Here is a 12,889-nt window from a genome sequence, read left to right as displayed (position 1 = left end):
AGTCGACAAACGGCTTTTTGAAAAAGTGCTGGCAAAAGCAGTTCCGCCGTAAACGAAAACCCGAATCCAGTTTATAAAATTTTATCCAATTTCACTCGATCGTGCCGTAAACCAGAAATGAAAAACTGCGCCGCAATCCATCAGTTTATTGACATTGTTGAAGCTAAATAATGGAGTTTATCTATACCACAATATACCAGGAGTCGAAAAGAGAGAGAGAGAGAGAAAGAGAGAAAAACCAAAATTTATATATTCTACTATTCTTCCTGAAAGTCACTGAATCTATGGAACCGACGTAAATCGCGAACGTTCGGAAACCAAGTTCGGAAGGCAAGTGTTCTTATCGTTTGCGCTGAGAATTCATGCGCTCGCACTTTAGAATAGAACCTGCGCTAATTACTGAAACTTCATACGGATTATAGTTCAACTATAGCAAAATTTGTCGTCGAATGTATCCAACTATTTGAGGATATTGCACGGCGCACATAAACCGTCGAGTACCAGTTCCCCCGTCCTCTCTTGGTCGATATTAACGAAGATTGCTAATGAAACTATGCGCGAAGTCACGTCATCTCAGAAATCTAAGACGCGATTATCGTCTCTCGCGATTGTTCATTACGCGGTCGGAAAGATTGAGGAAGTACGCTAATCAGAATTATTAACGCGAGAGAATACAATGCGACAGTGTATTTCTAGTACGACAGTATTATTATAGAATAATATAATATAATAATCTAATAAAATTTTTCCAAGAAAATATAATCCATTCGAATGGATGCCAAGTTTCCGATGATTAATCTGCAATTAATGTAGGCTCGTCCAACTTTTTTAGTTAGGTGAAAATCAATATCAGATTCATCATCGAAGAGTATATATCTATATCACTAATACTCATAACTTTTTAAGCTCGGTCTTTGCATCTATTAATTAGGCATAATTATACATCTATCACAAAATTGTGCACTCGACTATTCCACGCGATGCCAGTTCTAGGCAAAATTCGCGCGAATTCCGATTGGCTACTTCGACCGGTGGAAATTCGCGAATTTGACGAGGTCCATCAAAATGATCTCGGATTTTCCGCGAAAGTCCGTTTTTCCTGTTTCCACGGAGATTTTTCCGACGCAGCGAGAGACCATTCCGCGATGCGACGCGACGCGACGCTCAGGTTGGACACTATTAACCGTCTCCTTCTGCAAACTCCTTGGCCTAAACTCGGCGGTCTAGCCTGAATGGAATTACGCAGGCAGCCGTATACAAGCTGCAAACTATCGAGAAACTAATCGCATATCCCTCTGTTCGTTATCGGATCTGAAACTTTCCTAATCGCGGCGCGGATAATAGGCAGGGACGTCTCGCACTCTGCGTGGGTTCTTCCCAAGTAATATTCTCGCGTGGTGCGTTTGCAACTTATGGGACGAAATATGGAGAGTGCCGTTTCATCGTGATCGCGCGAAGTTTTGCCCCTAATCAAATTACCTGTTCTTGAATCCTCTCTTTCGCGTACGATTGCCCGCGATAATCCGCGTGTACAACGCGCCGTAAATTATTAGCTGTATATCATTGTGCGAGCTCTCGGATGTCTCTGGGAGACCCCGAAGCGCTTCTTAGACCCGAACGCCCAAAGACTGTGGAGAAAACTATGGCAAACTATTTAAGCGATTGATAGATTACGCTTCGCAGCGTGTCCCTGGGTTATAATCGATAATAATATCCAGGACGTGGTGCTTATAATGCTAGACTAGAAAGTTAAACTCGATTCTCTGCAGAAAATATTTTCATAAGACAAATAATATATCGATCTATTTTGCCGAGCAAATAGACGGCGCGGTGGCTCGTATAATATAAGAATAAAACGTTAAAAGTCTGTATGGGTAAACATGTAGTCTTCCTGCAAAATTCAATTTCACGATAAATAATGAACAAACAAGTGACTACGCTAATTATATACACAATTAGCACACTGAAATCTTGAAATATTTAGATACTATTCGGTACTGCGTATTCCTAATCCGCAGAGAATTCTATAATTCTCGTTATAATAATAACGATATAATAATATCGATATAATCGTTATAATAATAACGATAGTATTTTAGAAATTCACGTAGACATGGAAAGAGCAATCGTTACGTGGCTGATGTGTTCGGTAATACAGTGTGTTACGAAAAAGCCCACATGCACAATTATCAGCTGCATTCTACCTAGATCTAGAGTTAGTCCTAAATCTAGAGTTAGTCCAAATCTATCTAATCGGGGAGAAGGCTACCCCGACGATTGATTAAGCGGTGTCACGTCGGAAAAAGGCGCAAGGGTTACCACCGAGGGTGATCTACGACTAGAATTACGACTAGAGAAGAGACGGACGAATGTTTCCGGCGATTCCAAGGTTCACGTGTGAGCTGGCACGCGCATCGAAGAATCGCCGCGCGTAATCGGCATCGCGCTTAAGACTTTCGCGATCGCAGGGCCGAAAGCGGATTCAAGCGGCGACGGGGTGTGCTCTCGGTGGACGAGGACGCGCTCTTAGACTTAGAAGCTTTCGACGCCTTGGGCGCCTTCTCCTTGCTCGTGGTGGCCGCGGAGGTTTTCACCGGCTTCCCGGATTTGTTCGCACCGCCTCCAGAGCTCGCGCCCGTGGAGGCCGCGGAGGGTGCGGGCTTGTTAGGCGCGACAGTGTTCTGGGAGAGGGTTTGGGTGGTCTTGGGTCTTACTTGTACCTCGCAGGGGGGTGGCGCGCTCCTGTACGACGGCACGATCTTGAATGTCACCGATCCACGTGCCTCCCGCTGTAACAGTCAAAGACGGGCTCGTTAGAATGGCTTACAGCTATGGAACCATTTGCGCGAAAGTGAGGGTGAACTTGTGAGAAATTTCGTGCAGCGACATAGATGTATGATTTAATTGCCAAATCTAATTTGCATCGCGTGATGCTAAGATCATATGTCATTTCAGAAAAGAGTTTTTATTTTTATCACTATCTATTTTTGTGTTATAATGCAGACAATAATACTTCAATATTTGAAATTGTTAAAGTTTCTATTAATCGTTTATCGAATATTTAATTTGTTTTATAATCCATGAGAAAAACTTTAGTCACTAAATCGCGAGGGTACCTAATTCCGTTCCTCGCAGGCGAACACTCACCAGAATCTTTTGCAAAGCATTAACGGATTGATTCTGAACTGGTATGCCGTTGATTTCCCTGATCTCGTCGCCAACGTGAAGAGTGGCTTGTCTATGGATCATCCCACCATGCATAATCCGCGCAACGAAGCACTGCCCGTCTTCGTTCATTTTCAGCGTGATTCCCTGTGAAAGGCGAGCGGGAAACGCGAGATGAATTAAAATTCATAGCGCGCGTTGCTGTATACATAATAAATCATTAAACATTTCCTGCGATAGCACGTCTGTCCACTCACCATCGGCTCATCCGTGTTCTTCTGGAACTGCACCAGCCTGACGCGAGTAATTTTCTCGTCTAGATCGCCGTTTTGCCCTTCGAGATCATCGCCACCATTCAAGTATGTGAGAAGCGGTGGTGGCGTTACTCTGGTGGCTTCCTCGCCGTAGACCTCGTGGCCGGCGACATCGTGCGCTTGCAGGAGCGCCTGGAACAGGAAATAAAATTGCGAATTTAACCTTCGGTATCCAAGCCTCTCAATGCAAACTAAAATTTATCTTTTAAGTATCACTCATATCGCGCGTTTTAATATCGCCGTTGTCAGATAGACCTGAGCAAGGTTTCCCCATGTTTCATACGCGGTCTAAATCGTATTCAATTTAATTAATAATAATTTTCTATTATAGATAGTACATGCTAAGAGAGAAAGAGAAAGGTACGTATAAATTCGATCTATGCAGATACGTTTCATCGACGCTGAAGGTCCTTTGTGTACTGTGGGTTCGTTAGTCGCGCAGTTTACTATCGTTGTGTCTCGTGAATAAAACGACCGAATTGCACGGGAAGAAAGCGAACAACAGCAAATTTTGTTTGCTGATTGCATCCTTCTTGCGCGGCGCACGTGATCTAAATATGGACATAAATCTCGTTGTGTCGGTGGGAAAGAAGCAGCCGGCATTTACATATTACGATGCAAAATCGCATCATGAATGTAAGACGCCGCGAGCAAAATCAGTTTAAGTTAAAAAATATTATTTCGATTAAATGATGGAGCATTGCAACGTACAGCAATCATTATCCTGTCAATTATCCTGAGGCATGCACGTGGGACCACGTGTCCTAGCGTAGATACACATGCGTAACATTTTCCATTTTGAATGCGCGTCGCGTACAACCGGCGACACGCGGAAACACGCGTGCGTTTTTGTACCAAACTGCGGGATCGTAAAATATGCATTTTAATTTACATCTAAATTATCGGCTTTCATTAAAATTCAGATGTAAATTCAGGCTTTAATGATGGCATGGTATATACGTGATAAACAAATAAACGATCGTGTTCTACTTTACAGCATACATATTAATAGACGCACTTATAAACATCATGTTTGCCGTAAAGTGTATTTTATCCTCTTTTTATTGATAAATATTTCAGACGGGTTCATATAGAGCGAGTCAGTGATTCTCTAATACGCGGCATCGCTGCAGGGGAAATAACCTCGTAAATAATCCGTTGCACGTATATTGCACTAGGAAAGTATGCGATTCTTCATAATCTGACAGCTTCTTATTGAACTTGCACAAGTTTAGCATGCGTGCTTTTGGCACGTGCGAATTCCGAAACAAAGAAAGCGCTGCGGAACTTACGATGAACGTTGAATTCGTAATAGCTTTTTGCAGTACTTATTGTGAAAAATGGCAAACAGTATTAAAGCCGATTTCAAAGATTTTTTAATCATTGCTTGAAATATCACGAGGTGTGAATATCAATTATATATTTGTACTTAATAAATGTATTTAATAAAATATCAATGCACAACAATAAATGTTTCTTCGTGTGTTTAAGTAATTTTCTTAAAGCCGAATATTAAATTAATTTAATCTATCTAAATGTAATGGAATAATATAATACATGAGTGATTGCACTCAATAACACGGATAGTATGTGTACTTAGAGCTTCGCTTATCTTGCAAATCGGATTTACCGTCCAAGTTTCCGACATCGAAAATAGCCCAAGTTCAAATATTAATTCTAATACGCTGTTTACGGAAACTTGAGCGGCGGCCAGCATGGAGGATTAGCCGAATAGACACCTTACAGGAACGGGTTTGCGGTTCAATAACGGTGTTTGGACACTAAGTTCTAGTTGTTTGTCGATCAAGCTTAAAGCTTAATCCGCTACGATCTCCAAATTGTTTCGTAGGCGGATCCGACTCGTTTGTGAGCAATTTCATCTCACGGATCATAGCTGCTTTGAGACGCGCTAATTGCACATCCGCATGGTCCCCCATCTGTTTAGTTTCATTTTCGCCAGAATTTACACTTTTGTGTAAAAGAATGTTTAATATATATGAGATGACGTCTGACACAAAAATGTAACTTACTTAAATGCTTTCTGTGACATTATAATTCACAAATAAAAAATATATTTATCAATTGGTAAATTTGTTTAAATATGTGAAAGATATGTAAGCGAGGGCTCGTGCTGAATCATGGATGCACTTGGTCCGAGGACGGCCCTCGCCTGAAACGCGGTCGAACTCGTCACCTGCGACCCACTTGACAGCGGTCGACATGCGTCTCTACTTCTCCTACCTTGCGCGTTTACTCTATATGCAAATGACACGTGCAGAAAACATCGGATACATTGCTAGCGCAAGGGTGCAGCTAAGGAGGATAGAAAACTCCGAGATAAATGGGTCACAATGACGCGTGTGCCAGTACGAGCGTGGAGAAAAGATTGGGAAACAACTGCAAAAAACACGTTTCAAATTAAACTTCGAAGCGTTTCCATCAAGCGACTTCTTCCGGACAGCTCATGTAGAATTTCGAGATCTCGCGCGGTCATCAATCAAGAATTTATCGCGAAGAAAAAGGAATAACGCGAGAAAAGGGGAATCTTTCAAACGGAAAGTTCAGGCTGCCTAAAGTAGAAATGATAAATTAATCCTGATATGATAACGAGCGCGCGTTATTTTTGCCTGCATACGTTGCACTCGTTTGCTCATGGTATAAGTACCGTTGGACGGCTAATTCGAGAAGGAAAAAAGAGAAGAGGAAACGGGGACGCGGTCGTCGGGGCTATTTCGGTGGTTTTTGTTCGCGGTACCGTTAATCGAACGCCGTTAATTACATTAGCGCCATCGGATATTCATTAATTAAGAACGGCCACGGATCTATCGGGGCGGTGGTATTCATTAAAGGTTTCCCCCCTTTTTTCCCCGAGGATCTATCAGAGCTGATAGTGATAAAATATTGGATGATTGAATTTAATCGCGCGCGGCGACCGTCGTTCATCTACGTTGCGCTGATTCGTCTCTCTGAGAAACGTCGACAATGTACGTGTCAAAGGAACCATTGTACGCTCGTACATCATCTCGCCGCTGGAACCCGCGCACTCGGAACGTTTTCACGCGGAAAACGTCACATTACCATAATTTCAGGATGCGGTAATGCATAATATTGTTACGTGCTGTGTCCGTCAAGCACGGATACGCGCGCACAGTTTCAACGGACACGCCGGCTGTCTCGTGAGGGCGAGGCTGCCGCGAGATTTTGACATGAGAAATGGCAGCATGCAAAGATATACCTCGAGGAGGTAACGAGGGAAAAACAGCAATCGGAAATCCTCGGATCCCGCGCGCGGAATTTCCCGTAAATCAAACTGATTAAAGTCGAGCGTCTGTTACGTAATGAGCTTCAGTGACAATAGATTTGCAGTCATCTGTAGCAGACTCGTGTACATTTAGATAAAGAAAAAAATTGACGTTGATATGAACGTGCAACGGACTACTATTAATTAAAAATAATTGCTTTAAATCGGATTATCGAGAGGGATACATTTCAGACATTTAATCCAATTATTTATTATGTATTTTACGTTTGGAAAAATCTGTAAGCGTATCATTTATTATTAAACAGTTAGAGAACATATACCGCGTATCGGCTGCGTTTTTCCAAGTTTCATTTAAATTGCCGTAGCTCTTCCATTAAAGCGCAGCCATTTAGTTACACCAACGATCAGTTGAACGCAAACACATCCCGAAAAAGCTTTAAAATTAATCCAACAATGTAATATCCAGGCGATACACCTCCGCAATTCTCGCGCGCGTCATGACAACGCGAACGTTATTACATATGCAAGATGTTACGTCGGATATCGCCGCGAGCGATTGCGTCCGCACGCCAGTCCACGGATTCGGGGATAAAATAATATTGCTCCATGCAAATTGGAGCGCGATGTATTCGCGCGGCGCCGGCACACATCATTCCCAGTCCGGGAGAGCCAATTCATCGGTCCGGAGCGGAGGCGGGCGGCTGCCATGCGGTGAACCGCGGCTGCGGGCTGCTTCAATTGCGGCGCGTATATAAGCTCCGCAGGCGTCCAAATTTATAATCATCTGTCTTGTACCCGGGAGATTGGACAAATGGCGTGAAAGCGGATGCAGTAGAATATCCTCAAGCACCGACTGCGACGTTAGATCCGTTTCGCTTCCGTTCATCAACTGTCATTGGCGCCCATTGGCGACGCTCGTCGTCCGCGTCGATACGGAGTGGAGGTGTGTTCCACCCTTTTGTGCGCGAAATATTCTCGCGACTCTCATGACTCCGAAAAATACGCGGAAACGCTAAATCGTCGAGGGACGCGACTTAATTCGCAAATCCGATTCAATTATCGTTTAGCGACTGAAAATCCGCCATTGCTGCAAGAATAGTTGCTCCTCGGGACAAGGAAAAGCGGAAGAAATTAAAATTCAATTATACGTAAATCTGCTGCCTTCGTCTGCCGCCTGAGAAATCACTCTGGATCGGGAGATTATTAAAATCTATACAGACTGACGGTCCCGAGACCATCAGTGCGCTTTCCTTCGATCTCTTTGGAGTCAACTTTTCTCAACAGTCACGTCACAGGAAGATTTCTCCTGTTACTTTATTCAACATTTTTATCCGTCAGTGACTCTGACTTACAAGCGATTGAAGAATAGAACATCCCGGTAAATTAATTTCCACACGGATGCAAAGATAAAACAAGCAATAAAAAGGTTGCGCCTCATGAAATCTCGAACTTCAATCGCTTGTAAGTCAGAATCGGAATTTAAATGAACTTCAATTTGATACCGGAGTATTCAATGTTGAGAAATGGCGACTTGTAAGAAGTCGCGTAAGAAGGCGACGTTTAATTAAACTTTCGCTAAAAAAGCAATCGATCGCAAATTGACTGAAGAGTATGAAAGGAATTTTCGATCATTTCGGAAGACCTAATATTTTTCAAGTTCCTGTCAATATAATCCAAGCACGCATATTCGTATAAATATGGCTTCGCAGATATTTCTGTTCAGACATTTCCAACTGTGTGTTTAACTCTCGTGTCGGCGAAAAGTAAAAAGAAAGAGATGAAAAAATAATTATTTAAAATTCGGTACGTTAACTGCACTATGCCATCTAGCACGAATAATATTTCGCTCGATTGTCGACGCAATATAACATCAATATTTTCAGCGCAGCAGGTAAACGAGCACGTACACATCGCGCGGAACGCACGACTCAATATTCATCAGATTTCTCTTATTGTTCGTATAGGGTACAATCGTGATCGAAAAACAGCGATTCGCAAAATATAAAACATTCCTATTTCAACAAATTGCCGTAAAAATTGAGAGCTCGACCGGTGGTGCGATTTTGAGGCTAACTTTTCTCGAATTGCATGTAAACGAGCTTAGTTTTGACGTTGATATCTGCTGCAACCGAGTTGGATCCATATCGGACAATCGAACAATATCGGATAGTCTACAAACGACAGAATATCGGACCAGCGCCCGAATTAGCATCCTACTCGAGACGTTCCCACGAGAGTATCATTTTCAATCATGCATCCGCACTTGTTAACTATAGATACTCGCCAATTAACACGCAAATGGTCCCCGTCGTCATTGGGGATGTAGCTGGCGACTATCCATTGTTACAACATTAATCCCTTTGGTCACCTACTATTATCAGTGGTAACCATATGGATATGTGTCGACTGGACTATCCTTTGGACAATCCACTGAATTATCCTCCCGGTAATCACACGGTCGCCAAAGGCGTTTTTTTCGTGCGCTCTGCTTTGCTAACAGAACGACGTTTCTCTCTTCTCTTCACGAGGGAATAGTCGCATAAGGGTCCTTCCGGTGTTACCGGTGCTCGTTCTCGGATCGCAAAAGGAGCACAGCGAGAAGAAAGGCGCCCGGAGGATCCCGGACGACGTATTCGTGAAAATAGCGCCGGTGTCTGTCGATTGTGACGAATGGCCGCGATTCAGGCTGCCAGGACCCGGTTGGTTTGCGGCGATTTATTCCGGAAGGTTGGCGGAATCTCTATGTCGTTAAATGTTCTCGGGGCTCGCGACGAATTATCGCCACGCGCGGGGACGTACGCGGCGCCTTCCTCGAGTTTGGCGCCTCTCGCCACGTCGATCGCTCGGGTTCCGATCGATGCCGGAATATATCGAGAAGTATTTACCCCGTTTTGGAGGAGGAGCGAGCAAATCGTAGTATCTATAATAATAATAACGGCTCATGAAAGAAGAAAACTTCAGCGAAGGATTTCGTTGCATACATAAACAAAGTTTATTAAAATTTGTAATTAATTTAGGTAATTTCATTCTATTAGGTACCTATTAATTACATATTCTAGAAAATTATATAATCTATGTGTATATATTTTTTTGTAATAAATATTTCAAATATCGAGCACACACATTTTGCATTTTATATAAAGTAGAAAGATATTTTGTAGGCTTCGAGCTTTCTTATCGGGCGACAAACGTGCTTGAAGTGCATTAGGCTTAACGCGCGAGTAAACTCGTATACCGATTTAGATAAAATAATAAATAGCCACCTCACGCGTACTTAGCGTGCCATATAATCTCTTCATTTACGAGCAGGAGGAGACGGGGGTAGGTTGATAAAGTTCTTATACTTAATAATTGGGCTGTCAGAGTGTGTTGCACTGTCAACGACTGATTTTTTCGCAAGCAGAAATGCGATATGTACCAGACGTAGGAAAGAAGTATATAAATGCGATTCGCAATCTAGTAACACCATCGCGCTTTGTATTCGTCCGGCTCCGGCCTCGCGTGACCATTTATTAACTCTCTTTTCCTTTTTTTATCTCCTACACGCTCCACTTAATTTCTCTGTCAGCGACAGAAAGAAAGAACGGGGACGCTATACACGAGACGGCGCGGACAGCCGGGCTTGACCCCGCATTTTTAAGCACTCACTAATGAACCGGCATCGTTAAAAAATTTATTCTCTTCTTCCTGGCGAGAGCACCATTCCACCTTACAGTGCAGTCGATAATGAAACGCCTTTTCGGGTGCACGTTGCGTTCGAGAAGCGTATCGACATTCGTTCTCCACGCTCACGGATCGCCCCCTCTCGGAAGCACATCTTTTTTGTGTCCAGACAAAGCACGAGCGAGACCACAAAGTATTCTTTATCTCCTTAAAGTTATTGGATCGTTAAGAAATGTCGATACGCCACGGTAATTTATGCAAAACTTATTGCCTTGTCTGCAGAATTTGATGCTTGCATCAGCTGAAAAATATTGGCGAATAGTGCATGTGGATATAAAAATGAATGTGTTTCTTCATTTGCAATATCTGCGTAATGCATAAATTAATGCAAGTTAACAGTGAGCATAGGAAATGAATACTGACGCAAATATTTCATCAGTAATCTATTATATATAGCGTTATCAGTAATCTATTACAGTGTGTTAGCATTACATCATAGCTAATTGTGATGAAAGTAAAATGAGAAGGATTGATATTCGCGTGGTATATTAATATTTCACTAATGATAGTGAGTAAATCGACAAGGGTTCCTCTGATTATTTTAACTCGTTACTTAATAATCTTTCGAAAAATCCCTCGTGACGAGCAATCTCTTTCATCTTGCACTCTCTGTTGAAAATGCGCTCGGTAAGATGCGGCCCTATGAATCTTTCAACATTATTAAATTGCACTTGTGCCGTGCGCACATATATCAGAATATATTAAACGGTTTCTCCATGCTTTTCATGATCGACAAAGAGAACACGAGATCAGATCGACGCTTCGTTCGAACAATGGTGTCTCCCTTTACGGCTAGGAATACCTCCAAATCCGCACGCGATCCGTTCCAAGTAGCACATAATTATTATTAATACCTGCTGAAGTGGTGTCGTATGTTATCGCAGAGGGAAAAAGAGAGACCAGAGGATACTCGTTATCCTAACGCGTTCTCGAAACAAACACGAATTAAGTTCACCGCGCCGCCGGTCCGACATGAATCCGACCGCCAATTAGTACATGTCTTGAAATAACAGCATGTGAAAATTTTTCATGCAACTCGTTACGGGAAAATCTGAACATGACGAAGAGCGGGAGAGCCGGGGCGAGTTATTAGAGCATGAACCGCTGCCGGTAGACGAAAGGGGCATGAAGGGAGGACAGGTATGCGAGCCGGAGAAGTCGCGGAATTAATTACACGGCCCTGTGAAGCTATCTTTGCAATCGCACCCGGAATAATCGGGATTCCCAGGATATCCCGGCAGCAAAGGACACGGGGAGAATCGAACGATGGGCCAGCGCTAGCGCCGGAAGTGCCGCTGTTGCGGCACTCAACGACACAGGTGCACCGTGCAGCGGCATAATGCACCGCGTGGCTGACTTCCGCTTTGTTTCCGCGTGCTCCAGAAACGTAGCCGGTGGGGATGTAAGTATACGAGTTACGTAACACGATTATGCGGAACGACACACACGTTACTTAATAATACGACGAATGTACGAAGAATGCGAAGCATGAGAGCTCGTGAATACGCATACGCGTCGCCGAGGCACCTATTTCCTATTTTTTTCTTCTTTTACTACTTTCTCCTTTCCTCTCTTGACGTTTTCGCGGCGATTTCTCAAGCGCGCTACGTTATCCTGAATCTGGGCAGGTTCGTCATTCGTAAATTTATGAACGAGAATCGGCCCGATCGCGCGTGCTTTTATCGTATGCTGACGCGGCGTTTTATCGGCCGTCCTGGTGCTCATATTTGGAACGAGGAATTTCAGCCGACGACCTCGTCGATATATATCGTGTCATGTATATCAGGTATACCCGTTACCGCTGTCGCACCTTTGCGAATGACAGACTGTGGATTCAAAGTCGGTCGTTTCTTTTAAGGAAAAATTTTTCAAGCGGACCATCATTCCTCTCGCGGCGTTTTAATCTCCAACGTTAAATATTCCAGCGCGAGAGCAAGAGAACTTGAGATTAAATATCTATTAAGATACAGACCTGTCGCCTATAAAAACGGCGAGATATCCAAGCCGCAGCGGGAAGTAAGAAGAAGATAACTTAAAAAGAGAAGATCGTCAAGGAATTTACGCTGAAATCTTATTTTACCTCTCGAACCACCTACACGCCCGTATATAATCTCGGAATGGCAGCGGCTACCGCAGCTCAATTCAATCAAAAATGACCTCCATCCGCAACGATTCCGCGCGTGAAGTGCGGCGTTTTTTCCCGAAAAATGCAGGAAAAACTGTAGACGCAGTTCGCTCCCGCGAACGATATCGCGTTTCGCGCAGCGTTCCGCTTCTGGGCGACGATGCAACTGCAACTGTGGTACACACGAATATCCGCTGGTTACGTGGCGGAAGCTGCAGCATGCATAACGTCGTTTCCTGCGCGCGGAAAAAGCACAAGCACGAGTAGTGGCAAGCAGCACGGGGTGGAAAGGAACCTCGC

General features: G+C 43.5%; 1 protein-coding gene across 11 annotated transcripts in view; it reads right to left on the bottom strand.

The window, feature by feature from the left end:
* LOC105281020 (peripheral plasma membrane protein CASK) overlaps nucleotides 1-12,889 on the bottom strand; it is a 188,175-nt gene that overhangs the window by 26,788 nt on the left and 148,498 nt on the right. For 7 of the 11 annotated variants that reach the window (XM_011341938.2, XM_011341979.3, XM_011342004.2 and 4 more), the window contains 3 exons: nucleotides 3,423-3,611; nucleotides 3,148-3,312; nucleotides 2,715-2,789 (listed from right to left, as the gene is read on the bottom strand). In XM_011341938.2, the coding sequence (XP_011340240.1) occupies nucleotides 2,715-2,789; nucleotides 3,148-3,312; nucleotides 3,423-3,611 (429 nt within the window). The remainder of the gene's footprint in view (nucleotides 1-2,714; nucleotides 2,790-3,147; nucleotides 3,313-3,422; nucleotides 3,612-12,889) is intronic. The other 4 variants (XM_011341963.3, XM_011342014.3, XM_011341995.3 and 1 more) reach the window with 1 other exon arrangement.

Source organism: Ooceraea biroi, chromosome 1 (genome assembly GCF_003672135.1).
Source record: "Ooceraea biroi isolate clonal line C1 chromosome 1, Obir_v5.4, whole genome shotgun sequence".
In the NCBI taxonomy this organism is placed as follows: Eukaryota; Metazoa; Arthropoda; class Insecta; order Hymenoptera; family Formicidae; genus Ooceraea; species Ooceraea biroi.
The sequence above is the reverse complement of the archived record's forward strand: the minus strand, read 5'-3'. Positions and strand labels throughout refer to the sequence as shown.